At 39.1% G+C, this 21,465-nt stretch overlaps 1 protein-coding gene across 1 annotated transcript; it reads left to right on the top strand.

Moving 5' to 3' along the window:
• The first annotated feature begins 11,584 nt into the window (after positions 1-11,584).
• Positions 11,585-15,530, top strand: RGS1 (regulator of G protein signaling 1). Its single transcript, XM_068986084.1, has 5 exons — positions 11,585-11,721; positions 12,078-12,158; positions 12,539-12,600; positions 13,931-14,094; positions 14,795-15,530. Exons 1-5 carry the CDS (start codon positions 11,585-11,587, stop codon positions 14,978-14,980), a joined length of 630 nt encoding a protein of 209 aa, XP_068842185.1. The 3' UTR covers positions 14,981-15,530.
• The last annotated feature ends 5,935 nt before the right edge of the window (positions 15,531-21,465 follow it).

Below are 21,465 nucleotides of genomic sequence, written 5' to 3'. Positions count from 1 at the left end.
CAGGATGATAATTTATAGTAACCGACACCATTTCAAGCAGTAAAGGTTAAGGTATGTAATGTAAAGTTATAGTTATAAAGACAACCAGTTGGACCAAAAAAAAGAAAACCTTTAAATGAATCAGGAGGAATATAAAAGCAAACTAAAACAACAGTAGCAAACAAAATCACACAGACTATATACTTTAAAATGATAAGAACAGTTCAGTTCAGTTCAGTCGCTCAGTCGTGTCCAACTCTTTGCGACCCCATGAATCGCAGCACACCAGGCCTCCCTGTCCATCACCAACTCCCGGAGTTCACTCAGGCTCACGTTCATCGAGTCAGTGATGCTATCCAGCCATCTCATCCTCTGTCGTCCCCTTCTCCTCCTGTCCCCAATCCCTCCCAGCATCAGAGTCTTTTCCAATGATTCAACTCTTTGCATGAGGTGGCCAAAGTACTGGAGTTTCAGCTTTAGCATCAGTCCTTCCAAAGAAATCCCAGGGCTGATCTCCTCCAGAATGGACTGGTTGCATCTCCTTGCAGTCCAAGGGACTCTCAACAGTCTTCTCCAACACCACAGTTCAAAAGCATCAATTGTTTGGTGCTCAGCTTTCTTCACAGTCCAACTCTCACATCCATATGTGACTACTGGAAAAACCATAGCCTTGACTAGATGGACCTTAGTCGGCAAAGTAATGTCTCTGCTTTTGAATATGCTATCTAGGTTGGTAAGAACAGAGAGCATAATATAAGGCGGTAAATCAAGAAAGTCTGATCATTTTCCTTTTCTCTTGTACAAGAGATGTGGAGGGTTGTTGCCCAGGCTGGCACTGTAGCTTGTGGCTGTGTTGGAACCCCAGGCCCCTCTGTGTTTCTGCCTCGCCATCCTCACCATCCTCATCGCTGACTTTCATCCTTTGAAAGCTCATGGCGGCAAGATGGCAGCTGGCGATGGCAGAAGGACAGGGACAAAGGACAAAGAGTCTGGCCTCTCTCAGAAGTGCCTGGAACAGTAGGTGGCACATGATAAGTGTTATTTGTTGAGTGATCACATGTTTCATGACCCTGCTGATACTGGGTTTGGTGCCACTTTACATGCGTCCCCAGGTTGAGCTTAACCCTATGTTGTATGCAAGTTTTGAAATTTCCCACTTATTTGTCTCTCTCCCGAATAAGATTCACCCCTGTATTCCTTAATAATTATCAGAGTAACAAACATGTAAGAAGCACTCAGTAAGTATTTGTTGAATAGTTGAAGAAATGAGCGCAAATCTCAGCCCTTTACACCTTACTCAGAAAGCTTTTTTTGGTGTCTCATATATGCCAGGCGTTGTTCTGGACATTTGAGCAAAACAGATTCATTCTTATTTTTTTATCCCTGGTGGCTCAGATGGTAAAAAATCTGCCTGCAGTGCAGGAGAGCCAGATTCCATCCCTGGGTCAGAAGATCTCCTGGAGTAGGAAATGGCAACCCACTCCAGTATTCTTGCCTGATGGGCTACAGGCCATTGGGGTCCCAAAGAGCCAGACACAACTGAGTGACTAACACACACACACACACACAAGAAAAAAGAAGTTTGTTTAAAAGAAATTTGGGTTGTTTATAGACTATGACTACAAAACTATGGATTCTATGGGAGTTTTGGAGATAGCGTCCAAATAAGCCCTAAATTTTTAATTAACCAATGACATGTTCTGTTCTCTCTTGTAATTTCACAAAGAAAGTGACACAAAGAAAATGAATAAAGGTAAAGGTTTCACAGTGAGATCAGGCAGCCATAGTTCATCTGCACATTCAGAAGCCAATGAACTTGGGAAGATAAAGAGGGGAGTACAGGGGAGAAGGGAAAAGGGAAAAGAAGAGTGTTTGAGAACAAAAATGCAAGGGTTTTTAGGGGGAAAAGTCAAACTAAACAAGTAGAAAAAGGGGAGTGAACAGTGTTTCTGAGAAAGAATAAACAAATCTGGATAATGGCCTGCTTACTACATAATGTTTGGCACAGTTTAATCATTAGCTAATACCAATTACTGCCAGAGTTAGGCTGTGGCTAAAATAGACTTTAATTTGATGTAATCATGGACACTTGATGTTGTCTGTGAGATCTCAGACACACGTGTTCATGTCCTCATCCTATAGCAGCTCTGCAGTCAGATGCCCCTCTGGTTTCAGACACATTCTCAGTTGCCCAGACCTGCTTTCTGTGGACTGACTTACATTTGATTTGATTCTTGGGTATGGTTTCTGCCAGGAAAAGAAAAAAAAAAAAACAAAAAACCATCAACACTGCCAATCTCTTTCACTGTTAGTTCTGAAGTGATCTACTGTGTAAAACAACTCCGTTTATAAAAAGAGAACTGAAAGGTGGACTTTCTCTCTGGTATTCCTGGGATTAATCCGTTGTCTTTTCCCCACATCAGGGGGAAATCTGTATAAAGGGAGGGGGGTAGTCTTAGGTCTTCTCAGAAGTTTTCATTGTCTGTGCAAGGTGAAGAACGATTCACTGGAAGATATCAAGGATGAATTCTAACATGTAACCACCTATAAGATAGTTGTTTGATTAAAGACAGTGGCTTCCAGGATTGAACAGGATCATGTAATTTCATGATGCAGCCACTCTGCTCTGAAGAGGCTTCAGTTTCCCCGGGAATCAGCTGTTGTCCCATGGTGAACAAGCCAGTCAGGAGAGGGACAGGTGAGTCCGGAGATCACCACAGATGCCTCCAGCCCCACAGGGACGTCTGAATTCTTACCCCACTCCGCCCCAGCTTCCCTGCCTTCTTGCACACATGCACCCTCTTGCTGTAACTGATTGTAAACATTACTAATCACTTCACTCTGTATTACCTGCTCACTCTTTCATGTGGGGAGGCAAATACACCTCAACCTTGCTTAAACAGAATGTGAGAAAAGAAACCCCGGGCTAGGAGAATGGAACAAACTCCCACACAAACCAGGCTGCTTATAATAGTTCTGTACACTGTCTTTGGTGTGTTAAGATCTCACTGTCTCAACCAAGAGCCTGGGCCAAACAGCATCGCAAGAGGAACAGCTAGAGAGTCATAAACAAGATACCAGATCAAGATGAGACAGAATTTAAAACCTGACAGTGATAAAGAAAAAAGGCAAATATTTCTCTAAGTAAAAATTACCTGATTTTCACAAAGAAAATAACAAAACTGTAGGGCAGGTTGTGAATGTATGTATCCTGATCTTCCATACCACCGGAGACAAATGATAAAATAAGATTATGTGCCTGATCTAATTTTGAGTTCCCATCAAATATATTGTCCTGGCTTTCTGCTTCTAAAAATCCAACTGCAAGCAAAACACATAGGAGGAGAAAACAGAGACAGGAAGAAACTAGAAGAGGGGCTACGTTTGGAACTGTTGAATAGAACCTTCCCAGTTGGTGGTAGCCATTGCCTCAACTTGGAGGTATTCCCAGTCTAAAGCAAATTCATACTTCACAAACATTCTGAGGCCTAGCTTAAGCTTAGTTGGCCTTCAAAGGGTTAGATTGATTGTTCAGCATTTCCTTTTATCACTTGAGGTACTCCCAAGATACTTCAATTATCATCCTGTTTGCCTGAGCTACTTCATACTCGAAATAGGGTTCCTGACACTTGTGACCATGAAAATTCCATCTTAACAACAGACATCCCAACAGAAACTTTCCACCACTCCTAACTCAAAATGAAATAACTTAGCGCTTTTCAACCTCATCACAGATTGGCTCAGAAACCAGAACTGGAAAAGGTCTGCAGTTGGGAGTGATCAATATTTCCAGCTATGAGTATCTGTAAAAAACAGATGGTGAGAAAATTAAATTGGGGCTGGCAGAAATGGCCTATGATATTTCCACATCATTAACATCTTGAACATACATATCTCTAGCATATTAGTTTATAAAAACACACTAGCTAAAAGCAAAGGAGACCCATGACAAATAAACATTGATAGAGAAAGGAATGTTGTGGAAGACTGGCCCAGTGAATGCAGAGCTGCTATGCCAGGAGCCGTGCCTTTGGAGCAGTTGGTATGCCAAATTTACTGAGGTTTAAGAAGTCTAGGCAAAGGGCCCTTGCCTAAGAATAAAAGTGTAAAATACATTACCTATAACAAATTACATCTAAACCCTAATTTTTCTGGGTCTAGTCTTGATCACCGTAGAACCTCAAAAGGAGCAAAAATCTCCCTCTGCCACTGTCATGGGGGAAACTGCTTAAGAATCTCTTTTGACTTCTACACAGAGGAAACTGGCAAGCAGTTAGCCGATACAATCAAACTCACAAATCAGGCCAAAGTTAGAGCCTGGTTCTGAAACCACAGCCCTTTGAAATGCAGCAAGATTAGCACATCACTAGGACTTGAGGGACAAAAGACCTTTCATTTAATTTTTTTTAGGAAACGAAAAAGGGGATAATGAATCAAGCCTACTGGAAAAGGATAGGCACAGGAAACTGTGGAGGACCACAGACCATCTGACCCATGAAAGTCGTAGAGTGGGTCACCACCACTGACTTTACGCTGTTCACCTAAGAAGGAAGATTATGACTTATTTTGAGAGTAAGACATTTATGATGAAGTAAGTCTCCAGTAGGCCCAACATCACTACTTGGTAAAAAAAAAAAAAAAAGTAAGTAAACACGAAAGTAAAACTTTAGAAAAGACATGAAAAAATGCAGTTAGGATAATCACAAGAAATGAGTGGAAAGGATAGAACATGTCAGGCAAGATAGACTCTTTCAGGAAAATCACATAATTAATGCAGAAAAATAAAGGATATAAGTCACTGTTGTTAACCATTTAAATGTGTGATAAAAACCAAAGGCAAATCGCTGGAATCAAGTTGTTAGAAACTTGAAAAATTAACATAGTCATTTACTGAAGCTATTCCCTGATAACTGAAATATATTTTCCATTAAAAATGGCCTCTCCAATCTGACCTTTGAGCTTCTTTGCCTTTGCATTTATGTTCTGTGTCTGAAACAGAACGTTCCAGTCCGACTGCAAATAATGTGTCAATGTTCTTGTAGCACAGTTTTCATTTATCTGAACTTGTGAATAATGCTAGCTTTAGCACTGGCCCAATTTTATTTGCAAAGCATAATCGAATAGAGTCTGACAAGACTACTCTCTCTTGTTGAAATGATTATAAATCATGGGTGAAAATAAATGAAAATGAATCCAATGTGCAGGAAGGATATCAGAGATAATAACATTAAAGGTGGGTTTATCGATGAGAATGTTATTGGTAAGATGAGATCCAGGGGTGAGTGAGGTGAATCACATGAGCCCAGTTCACTGAAGGTCATTTTCTTATAATCTCTTAAATTATAGAAAGGAGGGGTTAGGTGTTTACTATAAGTAGATTAGAACAGGGTGAGAAAAAGAAACTAGATTCTTATCTTGCTCGGTTTGCTATTACTGAGATCACTGAAATTTCCCAAGTTGCAAAGAGCTTCTCTTATAAAACCTATCAGTTGATTTCTTCATTTAGAAAATAAAACTGTAAACATGTCTAAATGTTTGATCCTTTTCTTCATCAATGATATCAAGTAACAACGACCCCATCAATGTTCTACTTAGACCCAGAGAAAACTCTTTCCAAATTTACTTTTGTTGAAGCTTTTCAAATTCTATGAAATGTAGCTGAAACACTATCAGTGGCCTTACCCACAAGCCTGGAGAGTGAAGGAGACAAAACAGACACAGGTAGTGACCTTAACTTAAATCCCTAACCAGTGAGACTTTATGCAAATTCAACAAAGCTTTCCATAGACTCTTTAAACTCTGCAAATTATATGGGCCTCCATAGGGAAAGAATCTTAAAAGAAAAAAATAGGAGGGGATATATGTATACATATAGCTGAGTCACTATGCTGTGGTGAAGCTAATACCATATTGTAAGCCAACTGTACATTTAAAAAAAAAAAAATCTGCAAAGTTTTGTATGTTCAGATCCATTCTTCCATGGCCTTCATGTATGTAAGAGGTATCTACTTGCTGAAGACCATTTTCCTCACTACAGTTTTGTTTTACTTTCCAGGGGGTGATGCTTTGCATGCAGAGACAGCCAGAATAGTACGTAGTAAATGGCAATAGGATATTTTTAGAAAAATGAAGTATAGTTGATTTACAATATTGTTGTTAGTTTCAGGTATATACAGCAAAATGATTCTGTTATGTGTGTATATATACACACATATATATATACTTTTTTTACATTCTTTTCTTATAGATTATTATAAGATATTGAATATAGTTCCCTGAGCTCTACAGTAAATCCTGTTTCTGTTTTATGTACGGTGGTGGTTATTTGTTAATCCCATACTCCTAATTTATCCTTCCACCTGCTTTCCTCTTTGGTAACCATAAGTTTGTTGTCTATGTCTGTGAGTTTGTTTCTGTTTCGTAAATATTAACAAATTTATCTGTGCTATTTTTTAGATTCCACACATAGGTGATATATTTGTCTTGTCTGACTATTTATCTGTATAATAATCTCTAGGTCTGCCCATGTTGCTGCAAATGGCAGTGCGTCATTCTTTCTTATGGCTGAGTAATACTCCGTGTGTATATGCATCACATCTTCTTTACCCATTCATCTGCTAATGGACATTTAGGGTGCTTCCAGCTCTTGGTTATTGCAAAAAGTGCTGCTATGAACATTGGGCTATGACTGCATCTTTTAAAATTAGTTTTTGTCTTTTCCAGAGTGGGATTGCTGGGTCATGTGGTAACTCTATTTTTAGCTTTTTAAGGAACCTCCATACCACTCACCATAGTGGCTGCACCAGTTTCCATCCCTACCAGTGGTGAAGGTGTATTCCTTCTTCTCCACATCTTCTCCAGCATTTATTATCTGTAGATTTTTAAATGTTGGCCATTCTTACTGGTGTGAAGTGAGACTTCATTGTAGTTTTGATTTGCATTTTATAAAATAACAATATTGAGCATCTCTTCATGTTCCTGTTGGCCATCTGTATGTCTAGTTTGGAGAAATATCTGTTTATGTCTTCTACCCAGTTTTTGATTGAGCAGAAGTTTTTTAGGGTTAGGGTTAGGGTTTGATTGAGCAGAGCATCAGTTTGTCTTTTATATTGATGAGCTGTTTGTTTGTATATTTTGGAAATTAAACCTCTGTCAGTTGCATCATTTGCAAATATCTTCTCCCAGTTCATCGGTTGTCTTTTCATGTTGTTTATGGTTTCCTTTGCTGTGCAAAAGCTTACAAGTTTGATTAGGTCCCATGCTTATTTTTGTTTTCATTTCTTTTGCCTTAGGAGAGTGATCTGAGAACATACTGCTATGATTTATGGCAGAGAGTGTTTTGTTTAGGTTCTCTTCTAGGTGTTTTATGATGTCATATCTTATATGTAAGCATTCTTGAGTTTATTTTTGTGTTTGATGTGAGGGTGTGTTCTAACATCATTGATACATGCAGCTGTCCAGCTTTCCCAGTACCACTTGTTGAAGAGACTGTCTTTTCCCCATTATATAATCTTGCCTCCTTTGTAGAAGATTAATTGACCAAAGGTATGTGGGTTTATTTCTGGGCTCTCTATTTACAGCACTTTTCTTCTGTCCCACAGTTTCAGAGTTAGTCCCCTCTCAGTACATTCCTCTGTGATGGCACTTTCCACTCTGATGACAAGTATCTGTCTGCCTGACTATATTCTACCCTTCTTTGGACAGATATTTATTCACCTTTGTATCTGGGCTTCCCTGGTGGCTCAGAGGTTAAAGCATCTGCCTACAATGTGGGGGACCTGGGTTCGATCCCTGGGTCAGGAAGATCCCCTGGAGAAGGAAATGGCAACCCACTCCAGTATTCTTGCCTGGAGAATCCCATGGATGGAGGAGCCTGGTGGGCTATAGTCCGCAGGGTCGCAAAGAGTCTGACACGACTGAGCGACTTCATTTTCACTTTCACTTTTTGTATCTGCAGTACTTTGGTCTGATATATTGTAGGACTACCATTAAAGTTTCTTAAGTCAAAATATTTTGTTTAAATAGATCAAAGTTTCTGTTCATGTCACAGAATCTTACCACAGAGATGTATTTCTTATTTTAAAATACAGTCTTATAATCATTATTTTCTCCCGTGATTCCTAATGCCCACAGTAAAATGTCAGCAATGCTCAGCATCAGTTTAATCTATATCAAGATTGGAAAAGTCGTTCAGCAAAGCCCTCCCTACAAGAATTCAGGCAGCTGGAGGGGAAACTAAATGTAAAATCAAGTCAGCAAATATGAAAACTTATCCCCACTGAAACTGATAGCCATAATCTTACATGTTTTATTGAACCACATCTCCTAGACACTTTAAAAGGTGACACTGGAATTTTTAATGCATAATGTCTCTTCTTATGACACCATAATGGTAGATGTATATCTCACACATTTGTCAAAACGTAAAGAATGTTCAACAGCGAAAGTGAACCGCAACGTAAACTAAGGATTTGGGCTAACAGTGATGTGTCAACGTATGTTTATCATTGATTGTGTAACAAATACACCACTCTGATGTGAGATATTGATGATGGGGAAGACTGCGGGGGAGGTGGGGGTAGAAGGAATATGCGGGAACTCTATACTTTCAGCTCTATTTTACTGTAAAGCTCCAAAAATAAAGTATTAAGTTAAAAAAAAAGATAACATGAAGTATTCCTTTTCTTAGGACTGCAATCTGGTTACTCAAGCACAGTTTCACAGAGGAAATATACAGACAAGATCATGTTTGTGAGAGCCCCTGTTTATCCTATTGACTTTTGTTAAATCCTCTACTATTTCAACCAAAGTTATTGATTAAGTAAAGATGTTTTTGATCATTTGTCATTTCTTAATAGATTTCACAGAAAGGAACCAGACAGCAACACGTGGTATGACTGATAGGAAACTTCAGTGCCACGCCATGGACCATCAACCCTGCTGATACAGTTCCTCTGGATCTGCCCAGGTCTGGTACACACAGGCTTTGCATGTGCTGCCAAGCAGCCTTTGAAACCGCAGCTACATTAGTGTGCCACTGAGGTGGCTTCAACAGCCCACTGTGAATTTCAGAGGGATTTCCCCCCTCCCCGCCAATCAGGAGTTTAGTTCTCCATTTGAGCTTCAAAGCACACAATTGTAACTGCATGCAAATGCTTGAGCTTGAAAGTCTATATCAAGGTAGCAAAAGATTGGAGGTTTAAGGAATTACTAATATGTAAGTAAGAGAGACAAATATTTATTTGCTCCCTCTTACCAGAGCTTCCTAACATGCTATCAAGAGAACATTATTTGTGCAAACTATTTCCCTACTTACTGAGAGTTCAGTTCTCAAAAATGTTAGGACATTGCTGCACACCACCCACCTCCATTTAGACTAATAAACGTGCATAGATTCTCAGAAGATGAGAAGTGGTCAATTTTAAAAGTTTATTCAGCTTTAACCCAACATTTCCCAAACTTATGTGGTTCCAGAACCATTGCTGCAGCTGGTATCATAGTTCTAATAACACTTATTAACATCCAAAGGAATTACTGTTACAGAAACATGCTTTGCAAATTATTAGTATATTTTGATAGCAATAATAGTGGCCTTTAAAAATAAACTTTAAATCATTTTTCTCTAACATAACATGTCCACAATTATCTAGAGGAATGAGAGGTTATTAAATAAATAAACATGAGCAATGCTGAAGATTTTAACTGAAAAGTAACTATGGACTGATCTACAAGAAACACACAAATGAATGCCTTTATGTCATCCATCTCTGAACCTCATCATTTTTGTCTGGGCAACTTCCAGAGGCCAGCTTATTTTCCTAGTTCTCTTCCTAAATGCATCCCATTATCTTTCGAACATCAAATGTAAGTAAATTTTTAAATATAAATGTGATTCCTTAAAATATTTTTTATCCTAATGACAGAAATAACGTAGAAAGAATAATACTCAATTCCCTTTTGTCAACTATATCTAATACTTTCAGAAGCTTGCTTCTCTAAGTAAAATTCATTTTATCTTTTCAGGGGTAAAATATAAACTGGACACTCTATAAATAAATCACACTGTATATACAAACTCTGTAAGAGCTTATATTGAACCAAACCCTCTTCCCTAATTAGTGATTAGTCATCTGGTTTCAGGAGACCCCAGTTCGATTCCTGGGTTGGGAAGATCCCCTAGAGAAGGAATAGCTACCCAGTCCAGTATCCTTGGACTTCCCTTGTGGTTCAGCTCATAAAGAATCTGCCTGTAATGTAGGAGAGTCTCCTGGGTTCAATCCCTGGGTTGGGAAGATCCCCTGGAGAAGCAGAAGGCTACTCATGCCAGTACTCTAGCCTGGAGAATTCCGTGGACTATATAGTCCATGGGGTCACAAAGAATCAGACACAACTGAGCGAGTTTCACTTTCATGGGGTTTTATTTTAATTCTTGATTTTTATTAAAGCTACAGTATGTCTCTCCAGAGACAATGCCAAAATTCAGATGATCATCATCTAAAAATTATATTATTGGCCTGGCTGAATATATTCTTATTTTTACCAAGAGCAGTTTTTATCCTGATACTGTGCAATTCTTTTGTATCAATGTATTTGCATATTATGCCATATTTTATGTTAATGATTTTTTTGTTCACATTTTTTAAATTTTACTTTATTCAGAGTTGACTCATTGGAAAAGACTCTGATGCTGGGAACGATTGGGGGCAGGAGGAGAAGGGGACGGCCGAGGATGAGATGGCTGGATGGCATCACAGACTCGATGGACGTGAGTCTGAGTGAACTCCGGGAGATGGTGATGGACAGGGAGGCCTGGCGTGCTGCGATTCATGGGGTCGCAAAGAGTCAGACACGACTGAGCGACTGAACTGAACTGAAGCAGTAGTATACAAAACCTCAGTTTGATATATTACTTGTTTGAATTAAATATTAAAATTCATGTGCTCCTGAAGATCATCTTGTATGTCACAAGTAGAATGTCTAGCACACACCTTAGAAAACACATGGAAATCTCTTGCCACGGAAATAAGGAATGAGATGCGAAGTAGGGAAAAGTTAGGGTAACTTCTCATAACTCTCCTTCCTACCAGATATATGCATTGCACAAATAAACTAAAAAGTATTTCTATACACTGCTTTCTGAAAGAAAAAAAAAAGTCTTTTAAAATATTGTGATCAAATGAATTTATAGACAAGGACTATCCAAATCATGGAGGGGACTCATCTGTAGTCTGCATGAGACAGTAAATCCACCTAATGAAACGCTTCATTGAAACATGCAGTCTTTGTGAAAAAAGCAAGCATCCTCTAGAACCAAAGAGTGATTTACCATGTGGTGTGTGTGTGTGTGTGCCTCTGCAGGCCTCATTTTCTTTCTGTCTGTCTGATCAAGTGACCTAGTCTCATTTGGTTAGGTTTCAACCGCAAACATCACTATATGCTCATTTTTTTCAAGATACACGTCACAACACACCAAGAAAGGGGGAACTTCCAGCGTCTGTGGCAACATCACTTGATAAACAGACTTGTCTGCACAGCGAGGGCCTGTGAGCCGTCACTATATAAAGCGGCAGAGACGCGGACTCACAGACACTTGCCTCTGGAGACGATGCGAGCAGCGGCCATCTCCACGCCAAGGTTAGACAAAATGCCAGGCATGCTCCTCTCTGCGAACCCAAAGGAACTGAAAGCAACTGATCATTCACTTCCAGATGACAAAACGCAGAAAAAGAGGCCCAAGACTTTGTAAGTTCCTTCACTTTATGAATTTGAACTTAGGTGATCTTTAACGGCAGAGCGATTGAAAATGAATGGAAGAAAATATGAGCCTTCAGTTTAGCTAGATCAGAGCAAGGACCTCTGAATTTTAAGTATATTTGGTTGTATTTAAAAGTGAATCATGCTAGGGCATTAAATGAAGTGGGAATTCTTCCAGACTTTGGCTCATAAAAAGTGGCTCACTCTTTAATATAGCAATATGTTGTATCAGCTTTTTTTATTATGACCTGATTCCTTAGAGAAGTTTACTTCATGTTCTTTTCTTTTTAATAAAAGGTATTGTACTGAAGAAACATGAATATTTACTTTTGTGTCTTTTGTAGTGGAATGGACGTGAAAGCATACCTGAGATCTATGATCCCACATCTGGAATCTGGAATGAAGCCTTCCAAGTCCAAAGACCCGTAAGTATACTAATACATGGAACTGTCACTATATAAGCAGCCTATGCATTAGCTCTATATTCTAACATGACAGTAATACTAATATAATGGACTTCGTTTCCTTTAAGGAACAAGCCTAATAAGATTAAGCTACATTAGTACCAATGTAAATTAAATACAAATGTGTGTGCCTATGTTTGCTATTTATTATACTGTTCGAGTATATTTGGATATTTTTCACATTTTACTGGCAGATACTTTCATAATAATAGATAAATTTTAATAAAATTTATTAGTTGTAGAGTCTTAGTTTGGGAAATTATCAAAATGCAGCAGCACTCTGATTTCATTTGTGCTTACACTAAAAAATACTAATGGATGTAAATATTGCCCCCTTGCAGACTCTCTGCTGATGAAGTGAAGCAGTGGTCTGAATCCCTGGAAAAACTTCTTGCCAACCAAAGTAAGTGCAGATTAACTGTTGGATGTCTCTGGCTTTATCTCAGTGTGCAGACAAATTGAACAGACTCATTAAAGTACAGTGTTGTGGGTGGAGGGTGTGTGGAAAGCTGTCCTCTGGCAGTTGTGCAGCGCTGACAACTTCAGCATGTTATGCCTCCCTGTGGTGTCACGTCTCAATACTCAGTGCTGCTGCCACCCTTTAGAAAAATTTGCCAAGGCAGCTAGTTACTTCCAGGGGTCATTATGGGAGCTAAACTGAAAATTAGGCTGGGTTTCTGGAGTTAAAAGTTTTAAAAAGTCAATTAAACATCTCAACCACTATTTTGAAAGCTTACTGAAAGGATATATTTTTGTACCATGGGATGTAAGGAGCAGGATTCACTCAGTCCGTTAATTATATTCTCCATTCACACATGCGTTAAACCACTCATTCAGCCCACTTTTATGTGCAGGCATTTTTAGAGCAACAAGGATTCAAAAGCAGTGTCTTGCTGCCTTGAAGGTGGTTGAGACGCATGGCATATAATTGCATTATATAAAACATGACACATTATAACATAGATATGATAATAAAAGACTTTTTAAACTACAGAGTCTTGTGGGGAGTTTCTGATGAAGACGGTGAATGAAATCAGCTTGCCTTAACCTTCATCATAGACACTGGGATCCTGTTGAAATGAGGACCTCAGTCAGGGACATAGACAGGCAGCTTGTCCCTATCCGGGGAGCTGATCCTCTTCTCCCAAACACCCTCACATGGGGATCAAGTAGTTCTATCTGGTTCATCTGCTTATTATCTGCCTTAGTTTACAATTCAGAAAAACAAACAATGCTATAGAAATGGCCCATTGAAAGGCCTCAGTAATATAATCAGTACAGCATACATATGTGACATACAGGCCTCACATCTTCTGACTTATGTGAGTTGAATGGAGAAATTATATTTGCTAATGATTAGCAAGCAATCAATGCCTTTTGTCACTATTTTATTCCCTAAAATACTCTGCATTCTGGCTGGGTTGGTAGCATAAGAGATTGTTTTTTAATCTGCAGAGCAGAATTTTAATTTGATTAGCAGATGGAAGTAAAGCACAGTTTTGTAGCCACCACTAAGCAGTTGTATGACTGTGACAAGTGAATCTGACCACAGATAGACTATAAATGAAGGGATCTCTAAGGCTTTCCCATCTCTTCAAACAGCTATTTCAGCAGGGGCCAACTCTCTCCTTTGTACACAGAGAATATGCTAGTATTTTTCTTGTAAAATTTCTCCAAGTTATTCATTTATTGGCTCAACTAATTTATCTCACTCCCTCACTCTGTCTTTTTAGCTGGTCAAGATGTCTTTGGAAATTTCCTGAAGTCTGAATTCAGTGAGGAGAATATTGAGTTCTGGCTGGCTTGTGAAGACTATAAAAAAACAAAGTCTGATCTTTTGCATTGCAAAGCGGAGAAAATCTATAAGGCATTTGTGCAGTCAGATGCTGCCAAACAAGTGAGTATTTAGTTTATTACCATCAGGTTATATGTAAAGGAATTTAGATACAGGATAACATTCAACATAATTGCAAGATGAAATCCTTTCTGAGCATCATGATTTTCACTGCTGTATATCTAAGTGTATTTCTGTAGTTCAGTGCAATGATAATCTAATTTTCTATATCTGTGAAAAGATTAAATAAAAGATTGGTTTTGTGAAACAAGCTAACCTGATAGGGTGGGGTAAGGAGTAAGGTGACACTTACCAGAACTGTGTGTCAGGGGGCCCTGGATGAGCTGGCTTATCTTGGATTAGGAAAAGAAGGGATTAGTGCAATACATGGATTACAGCAGCAGAAGTATTTCCAGTTAGAAGTAAAGCCCACTTCCTGCTAAATATTCCTGGTTCAAGCATCCTCTGCTCCTGTAAATGTGCACATCACTCTTTTTGCTGCATGTGTCACCTTATATAAATATTTAAGAGAGACTGTAAGCTAACTTGGAACAAAGATATCTCTGCCTCTTTGTGATATTTCTTTTTAACTCCTCCACACCTAGCAAAAGGCATGTTTAGAATAGGCATTCAAGAGATATTTGAGCTGATTTAAATAACAGTTTAGAGCCACCATCCCCAGATAGTTTGAAAGCAACAGTAACATCATAAAATATGCAACAAATGGGAAGTGTGTATGAACTAATGCAGATTTCTTTTTTAGATCAATATTGACTTCCGCACTCGAGAATCTACAGCCAAGAAGATTAAAGCACCAACACCCACATCTTTTGACGAAGCCCAAAAAATCATATATACTCTTATGGAAAAGGACTCGTATCCCAGATTCCTCAAATCAAATATATACTTAAATCTTCTGAATGACCTTCAGGCTAATAGTCTAAAGTGACTGGCTCCTGGCTGGAGGGAATTAGTGATGGTATCAAATACAGAAGGAAGGCAAGAGAGTGGCTCCCTGGGGGAACACTTTGGCCTTTTTGGACAACTCACAGGCCCAAGGGAAGAACCCATGACTCAGAACAGATTAACATGGAAGCTATCCAGGCTCAGGGCTGAAGACATGTGAGGTGAACATTTAGTGATGGTAGAAGGAAGGAGACGCTGCGGTACTGTCATAAAATAAAGTGGACCTGCATATTAGAACATCCCTCAGCACTGAGAAGGCCGGGTAACACTCGCCACACAGAAACTGTGAAAAAAGGATTTGAAACTGATTAAAACATGCTGTGAGCTTCAAGGTCAAGTGGCATTTATGCTGCATAGTGTTATATAGAGACTGGACTGAGCTGCTGAAATTTCTTTTACTTTGAAAAGTCTGTATTTCAGAATCTCCATTGCTGTTATAGACAAAGTTTTTCAGTGTTGTTTGTTTGATTGTTTCGGGGGCTTGAAAGAGATGAAGAAGAGAATAATGTATTTAACTTAAGCTATTGCCTTAAAGTTGGAAAGTCAGAATATATTTGTAAATTAAATTATCACAGTGTCAATAATAAATGTGAGTTTTGTATTAAAATATAGAAACAATTTCTGTTTATATTTCCTTGCCATCTTTAAAATCTGGCATTTATTTTTCAGATTTAACAAAAATTTAAGCAAGAGTCTTCTACTTTCTTTTACCTCTTCATCATCAAAAACTATCACCCAATTAATTTATATTATATGTATTATGTGCATGTATTGGACAGAATTCATTAGTCTTCTCTCTTCTATCACAATGTATAAAGATCAAACAAATATAATATGCTCTCATACAGTCAAGCTTCAAACTGATGAGAAATTGAAGTCTTTTAAAAAGGGATAGGAATTTTATTTCAAGTCATCTAATTAACAACTAGTAGTTTATTATGCTTTAAAGCTTATAAAAGTCAAATGTATTTTCTCATTTAATGTCTATATCAATCCTATGAAAGCAGTGACTAGTAAGATTAAATTGCTATTTCCCAAATTTAACTACTAAAATTACCTAGGATGTTAAAACACAAAACACTAATTTCAGGACCCTACTCCAGACTGACTGAATCAGAATCCCCAAGATAGAGAATCTATATTTTAAGAGGAAATTCCAGGTGATTCTGAAGATGCTCTGGTTATCCAGGGTCAGGAATCCTGGGGTTAAGACAGAGTCCTAAAGCCAGGAATTATACATAAACCTGACCACACCATTTCTGCTCCTTCTACTCCACAACACTGCCCCCAACTGGCCAGAAGACATTTCCTAAATCCTCAAGTCTTCAGCAGTCTTAGGTGTTACCTAAATAGGAACACAAGACTGCTCTGTAGGAATACCTACATAAAGATAATCAAGATGATGTATAGCCCAGCATATCCTGTAAAGTTGTATCTCCCCATGCACCCGTGTCCCACGTATAATTGAATCATCAGCCATCCACACACCACAATGTAATACTCTGATCATTCTCAGTACACACTAGGTTGTCCTTAGGCACATAGCAATGGCGCAATATGTAGATGGGTTTTAATGGTACTGTTCCTGAATTTCCACAGGACAATCCAAATTGTCTTTCACTTAATTCCATGTTTTAGCAGCTAGAACTATTATAAAAGAGGCTTAGGAGGGAGGTCCAGTTTCATCACCACCATCAGGTATTTCTTTCCCTTACTCATTCTATCACCAAATTCCCTCAGTTATCCTTCTAAAATCTATGTGTGCAGTTGGCATGTCACTTGCTCTTTTTCTGTGCCCCCTGCACTAACATGGGATCTCACTGCTTGCTCATTCATGTGATTTGTATCCTTTTTTTCAGACTATTCTTTTCAATCCATCCTCTGAATAGCCACAGACATCACTTTCTGAGACTCAGATCTGGCCATGTCATTTCCCATAACATACAATATAGAATATAAATTTCACTTTCTAGAATTAGAAACATTCACAGTGAGGTCTTCAAGGTATAATCTGCATGACTCCCCCTAGGTATCCTTCTACTTGACATCACTCTGCATTAACCGTCTCTTTTGAAGAAGCCTTCATCTTCACTTTCTTTCGGTTAATCTATCTCTACAAATGCTTTTTCCTACCTCCTTCTAGTTTTCAAAATCCAAAGAATTCTTCAAGGCACAGGTAGAATTACTCTTCCATAAAGGCTTTCTAACACCTTATATCACTATACAGTTATTTTCAATGTCTACTGGAGGTGAACCGAGTCCATATAAACACAAAACACTCTGCACCTACTTCTACCACCGTTGTCATGTTAAATAGTTCAGGCCCTTCAAACTGTGAGGAATGAGAAGTACCACTGTCTAATACGCACATTGGTCATAAATTCTATGGGTCTAGTCTTTGTCTTCATAAGGTATCATGTTAAACAGACATCCAATTGAAGGACAGATGATCAAAACAAACATGCAAGACATTTCTTCACTTTCAAAAGGACAAAAAATGTCGCCATGGCTGCAGCGATTCAAGATATTGCAAAAAAACTTGAAAAGATTTCTTTTCATTGGCATTGCTTATTATGGTGTGGATGTTTTACTAAATCATTTACAGAAATATGATTAGAGAAATCCAATCCGCTCACTCCATCTGAGATGTTCAGCTCATATGCTGTGTTCTACTGTGATAGTAAAGCAGTGTCAGTAAGCAATAAGTTTGATTTGTATGTATGCAAATCACTTCATCTAAAAATTGAAAACAAATATACTTTTCTCAGACATATTTTACAAACAAACATAGGCTAGATTAGCTATACTATAGGAGTCTCTGATGGCTTGTCATTAAAAATAAGAAATTCTGACATATGTGAAGGGAAAAATAGAGTAAAAGCTGATTTAAACTACCACAGATATAAATAAATGTTGTTAGTACACAGAATTAGAGAATTTCATGCAGTCCAACCTATAGAACATGAAATCCAATCTATAGAACAACAACAACATATACTACCCAACTGCAGAAATACCACTACCTGTCTTGTTAAGACCCATATCCTAAAAGTGCTACTGAACCAAACTAGGATCCACTTGCCCAACACACATCAAAACTGATCTACTTATAGTAGGCTGTAATGAATCTACTGACACCAGGCTGCGGTGGGTCTACAGACACCAGGCTGCGGTGGGTCTACGGACACCAGGCTGCGGTGGGTCTACGGACACCAGGCTGCGGTGGGTCTACGGACACCAGGCTGCGGTGGGTCTACGGACACCAGGCTGCGGTGGGTCTACGGACACCAGGCTGCGGTGGGTCTACGGACAGCAGGCTGCGGTGGGTCTACGGACACCAGGCTGCGGTGGGTCTACTGACACCAGGCTGCGCTGGCTCTACTGACAGCACATTGAGGTTTATTGCCAGGCACCTAACATGGGACCAAGTAGGAGAATAGGCTGAAGAGACTCAAACTCCACAGTGGCTTTCAGGGAAGGGTTTTTGAAGTCAGTGTTAGGGTGAGGATTGGAGGGTGTCTGATTAGCTCATGGACATTCTTCTGATTGGCTGGTGGTGAGGTAACAGGTGGTATTTTGGGAGTCAACATCTCAACCTTCTGGTTCCAATCAGTCTGGGGTCTACCTGCTTGTGAGCAGCATGCAGTTAATTTCTTGCACCTGGTGGGGGTTTTAGTATCTGCAAAAAAACTTGAGGACATGGCGGCTCAGAATATTATCTACAGCCCCTAAGGATAAAAATAAAGGTTCATGACTCTGTTTTATGACTAAAATACCATTATTTTATCTTGCTTGACTGTTTTCCTTTCTGCATTTTCTCACTTCTCTGATTAAATGTGCTCTTTGGGACCCAGGGAAGACCTAGGAAGCTAAAGGTTTTCTACAAACAAGAGACTGGGGACATAAGGGAGAGGCATCTACCTCAGGAAGGCCCTGCAAGGTCCTGCTCAGTTTAAAAAGCTAAAAATGTATCATTCCAATGGCAAAATTTTGCATCTTACTCAGTTCTTAATCTAAGTGAGACCTGTCTACAAATAAGTCAGTGGCAAAATATAGAACCTTCTATGGACGTTTCTATATAGTCAGTATTACCTGGGTATGTACCTCTCAGTGGTTCATTTCACTTGAAATTTGAAAACAGGACAAAAGGGAAATGAAAGAGAGGGAGGGAAGGATAGATGGAGAGAGGAAATGAGTTGGCTGAGTGTCTTAAATGTTTATATTACCTTACATCGCATTTGAAAACCTGACTGCCCTGAAATGCCACACATATTTTATCTTCTCAAATTGAAGTTTAAGGCCAAAAGTGATTGTGCTTATAGTTTAGAATTGTCTATATTATTTTAAAACTGCCATAACTGATGAAAGATTAGGCTAAGGATTCTAATCCAATCCCCAAAGAACCACATTTATAAACCTATGTGGATCTTGCCTTCATCTGGAATGTTGCCATTTGGGGAAGATCTGTGGCAGGAGTATTGATGACTGGAAAAGAAGTCAGGTTCCCAGGCTTAGGGAGCTGTTTGGATTTTATAAGAAGGAATGATGCACTGTAAGCATGTGTCTTACGCATGGACCACTGTGTTGGCCGTGTCATTACACTTCAGAATTAAATGTCCTTATCATCCTTCCTCGCTCACCTATAGATCTCCAAGCAGAGTCAGAGGTCCACGATCCATGTAGCTGAGTATGTACAATTTCTAAGAGTGTAGGGACCGTCCACACAGACACTCTCCATGTCACTCAGAGAAAAACCAGCTTCCTATTTCTCAAGTGAAAAACATAAACCTTCTAAAAGTTCTTTAACTGCATGTTTTCTTAGCAAAAAATAGTTACTCAAATAGTAATGCTTTAAAATAGACATCAGATTGGTTCATCCAGGAAAAGATTTTGGTTTTGTTCTGTATTTAATATGCACTTTTGCTTGTTATGATATTAGCTGGCTCATTTCTCCATCTTTTTCAGAGGAAAGGGATAACTGGGTTGGAGCTTGAAGAATAAATAAACCCCATCCAGGGAAGAAAGAAGGTGAGGACATTTCAGGAAAAAGTCTGTGAAAAGGTCAGGAAATAAGAAAAAGTAATACTCTGTATGCAGCAATGGTGATTTATTCAGTGTGGCTGGAATATATGGAGGCAAGAGGATAAAAGGAAGAGCAGAGAAGGTAGTTTAGGGCATATTCTGAAAAGAAACATAGTTGTTCCAAACAGTGTGAGTTTTATCCTTTATATGATAGGTCACTACTGAAGTCCGAAAAAATGAGCAAAAGACAGAACTATTTGTGTTGACTTACAAGTTGCTTGTTGAGTCCACATCAGAACTCTCTGGGATAACCACTCTTAACCTCATCTTATTGATCAACAAATGTAGAACCAAAAGGGTGAAGAAATTTATCTAAGGGCACAGAATCAGTGAGTAGAATCCAGGTATGTGTGACATAGGAACTACACAGCAACAAATGTGTGCTTCCAAAGATTCTGCACTGTGTCATGCTCCTTCCTGCAAGTGACATGATTACTTTGTGTTTTAAAAGCTAATTCCGGATTTGGTGTGGAAGACGATTACAAAGGAAGACATAACTCAGGAAGAAAAGCCAGTTTTATAGCCCAGCAAGAGAGAATCAGGGCAGAAATCAAGGCATGGGAAGAAGAGGGAGAAAGGACTAGATTCGGGGAGTGATTTGCTGTGAGAATAATAAGAGAGAAGAACACAGGTGATACCTCTGTGGTGTCTAGCCTGGGCCCTTAAAATCACAGCAAAGCCCTTTCCAGCTCAGTTTTAAATAGATCACCTTTGAGGTCTTTCAGCTGCAAATGTGCATCAGACAACTCAGATGAAGGGAGCCCTGGAGGAAGATTAAGGCATATGTTTGTAAGAGGCTCCACATGCAAAATAAATTATGTAGAGCTTTCAACAGATTAACAACTTATTCACAAAGAATCTACATACGAAGCATTTCACATTTTTTTCCCTCAAAGATCTCTAGGACAAAAGCAGAGTCTTGGAAGCCCTCATCCAGACTGAAAATAAAAACCAAGGATGAAGAAACTCAGCAGATTTGCAGCTAGCAATTGCTCTGAGATTGAAAGCACCTTTAAAAGACAGAAAACAAAACTGGAGTGTACGATCCAGACGAGAGAGCAGGGCTCTCAGACAGAAACAGAAACTGCCCCAGTGGTGAGCAGCAGCAGACAGCAGGAAGGGGTGTGATGACCGTGACTCTGCGGCAGGAATTCTGTCTCCTCACACGGCAGGCTTGGTCCCTAGGTTGACAGAGGGTCCATGTGACCAGTGGAATGTTCTGGTGCTCACTTCTTGTCCACAGAGGCAAGAAAGAAGACGAGAAACCTGAAGGTAGCCAGTCATTCCCCTGGCACACTTTTTCCTTCAGTCATTCTTACCTTAACTCCTCAAACAGGTGAGGAGTTTGCCCTTCATTTCTGGAGAGAGACGGAAAAAGGACAGAAT

The sequence above is a fragment of the Capricornis sumatraensis genome, chromosome 14 (genome assembly GCF_032405125.1).
Source record: "Capricornis sumatraensis isolate serow.1 chromosome 14, serow.2, whole genome shotgun sequence".
Taxonomy (NCBI): domain Eukaryota; kingdom Metazoa; phylum Chordata; class Mammalia; order Artiodactyla; family Bovidae; genus Capricornis; species Capricornis sumatraensis.
Note: the sequence above shows the minus strand (reverse complement) of the source record. Positions and strands in the feature narration are given on the sequence as shown.

What these genes read in the sequence shown, in the direction of transcription:
- RGS1 (XM_068986084.1), top strand. Translation starts at nt 11,585, where the DNA reads ATGCGAGCAGCGGCCATCTCCACGCCAAGGTTAGACAAAATGCCAGGC. An exon ending in CCTTCCAAGTCCAAAGACCC is followed by an intron (nt 12,159 to 12,538) that starts GTAAGTATACTA and finishes GCCCCCTTGCAG; the next exon opens with ACTCTCTGCTGATGAAGTGA. An exon ending in AAAACTTCTTGCCAACCAAA is followed by an intron (nt 12,601 to 13,930) that starts GTAAGTGCAGAT and finishes CTGTCTTTTTAG; the next exon opens with CTGGTCAAGATGTCTTTGGA.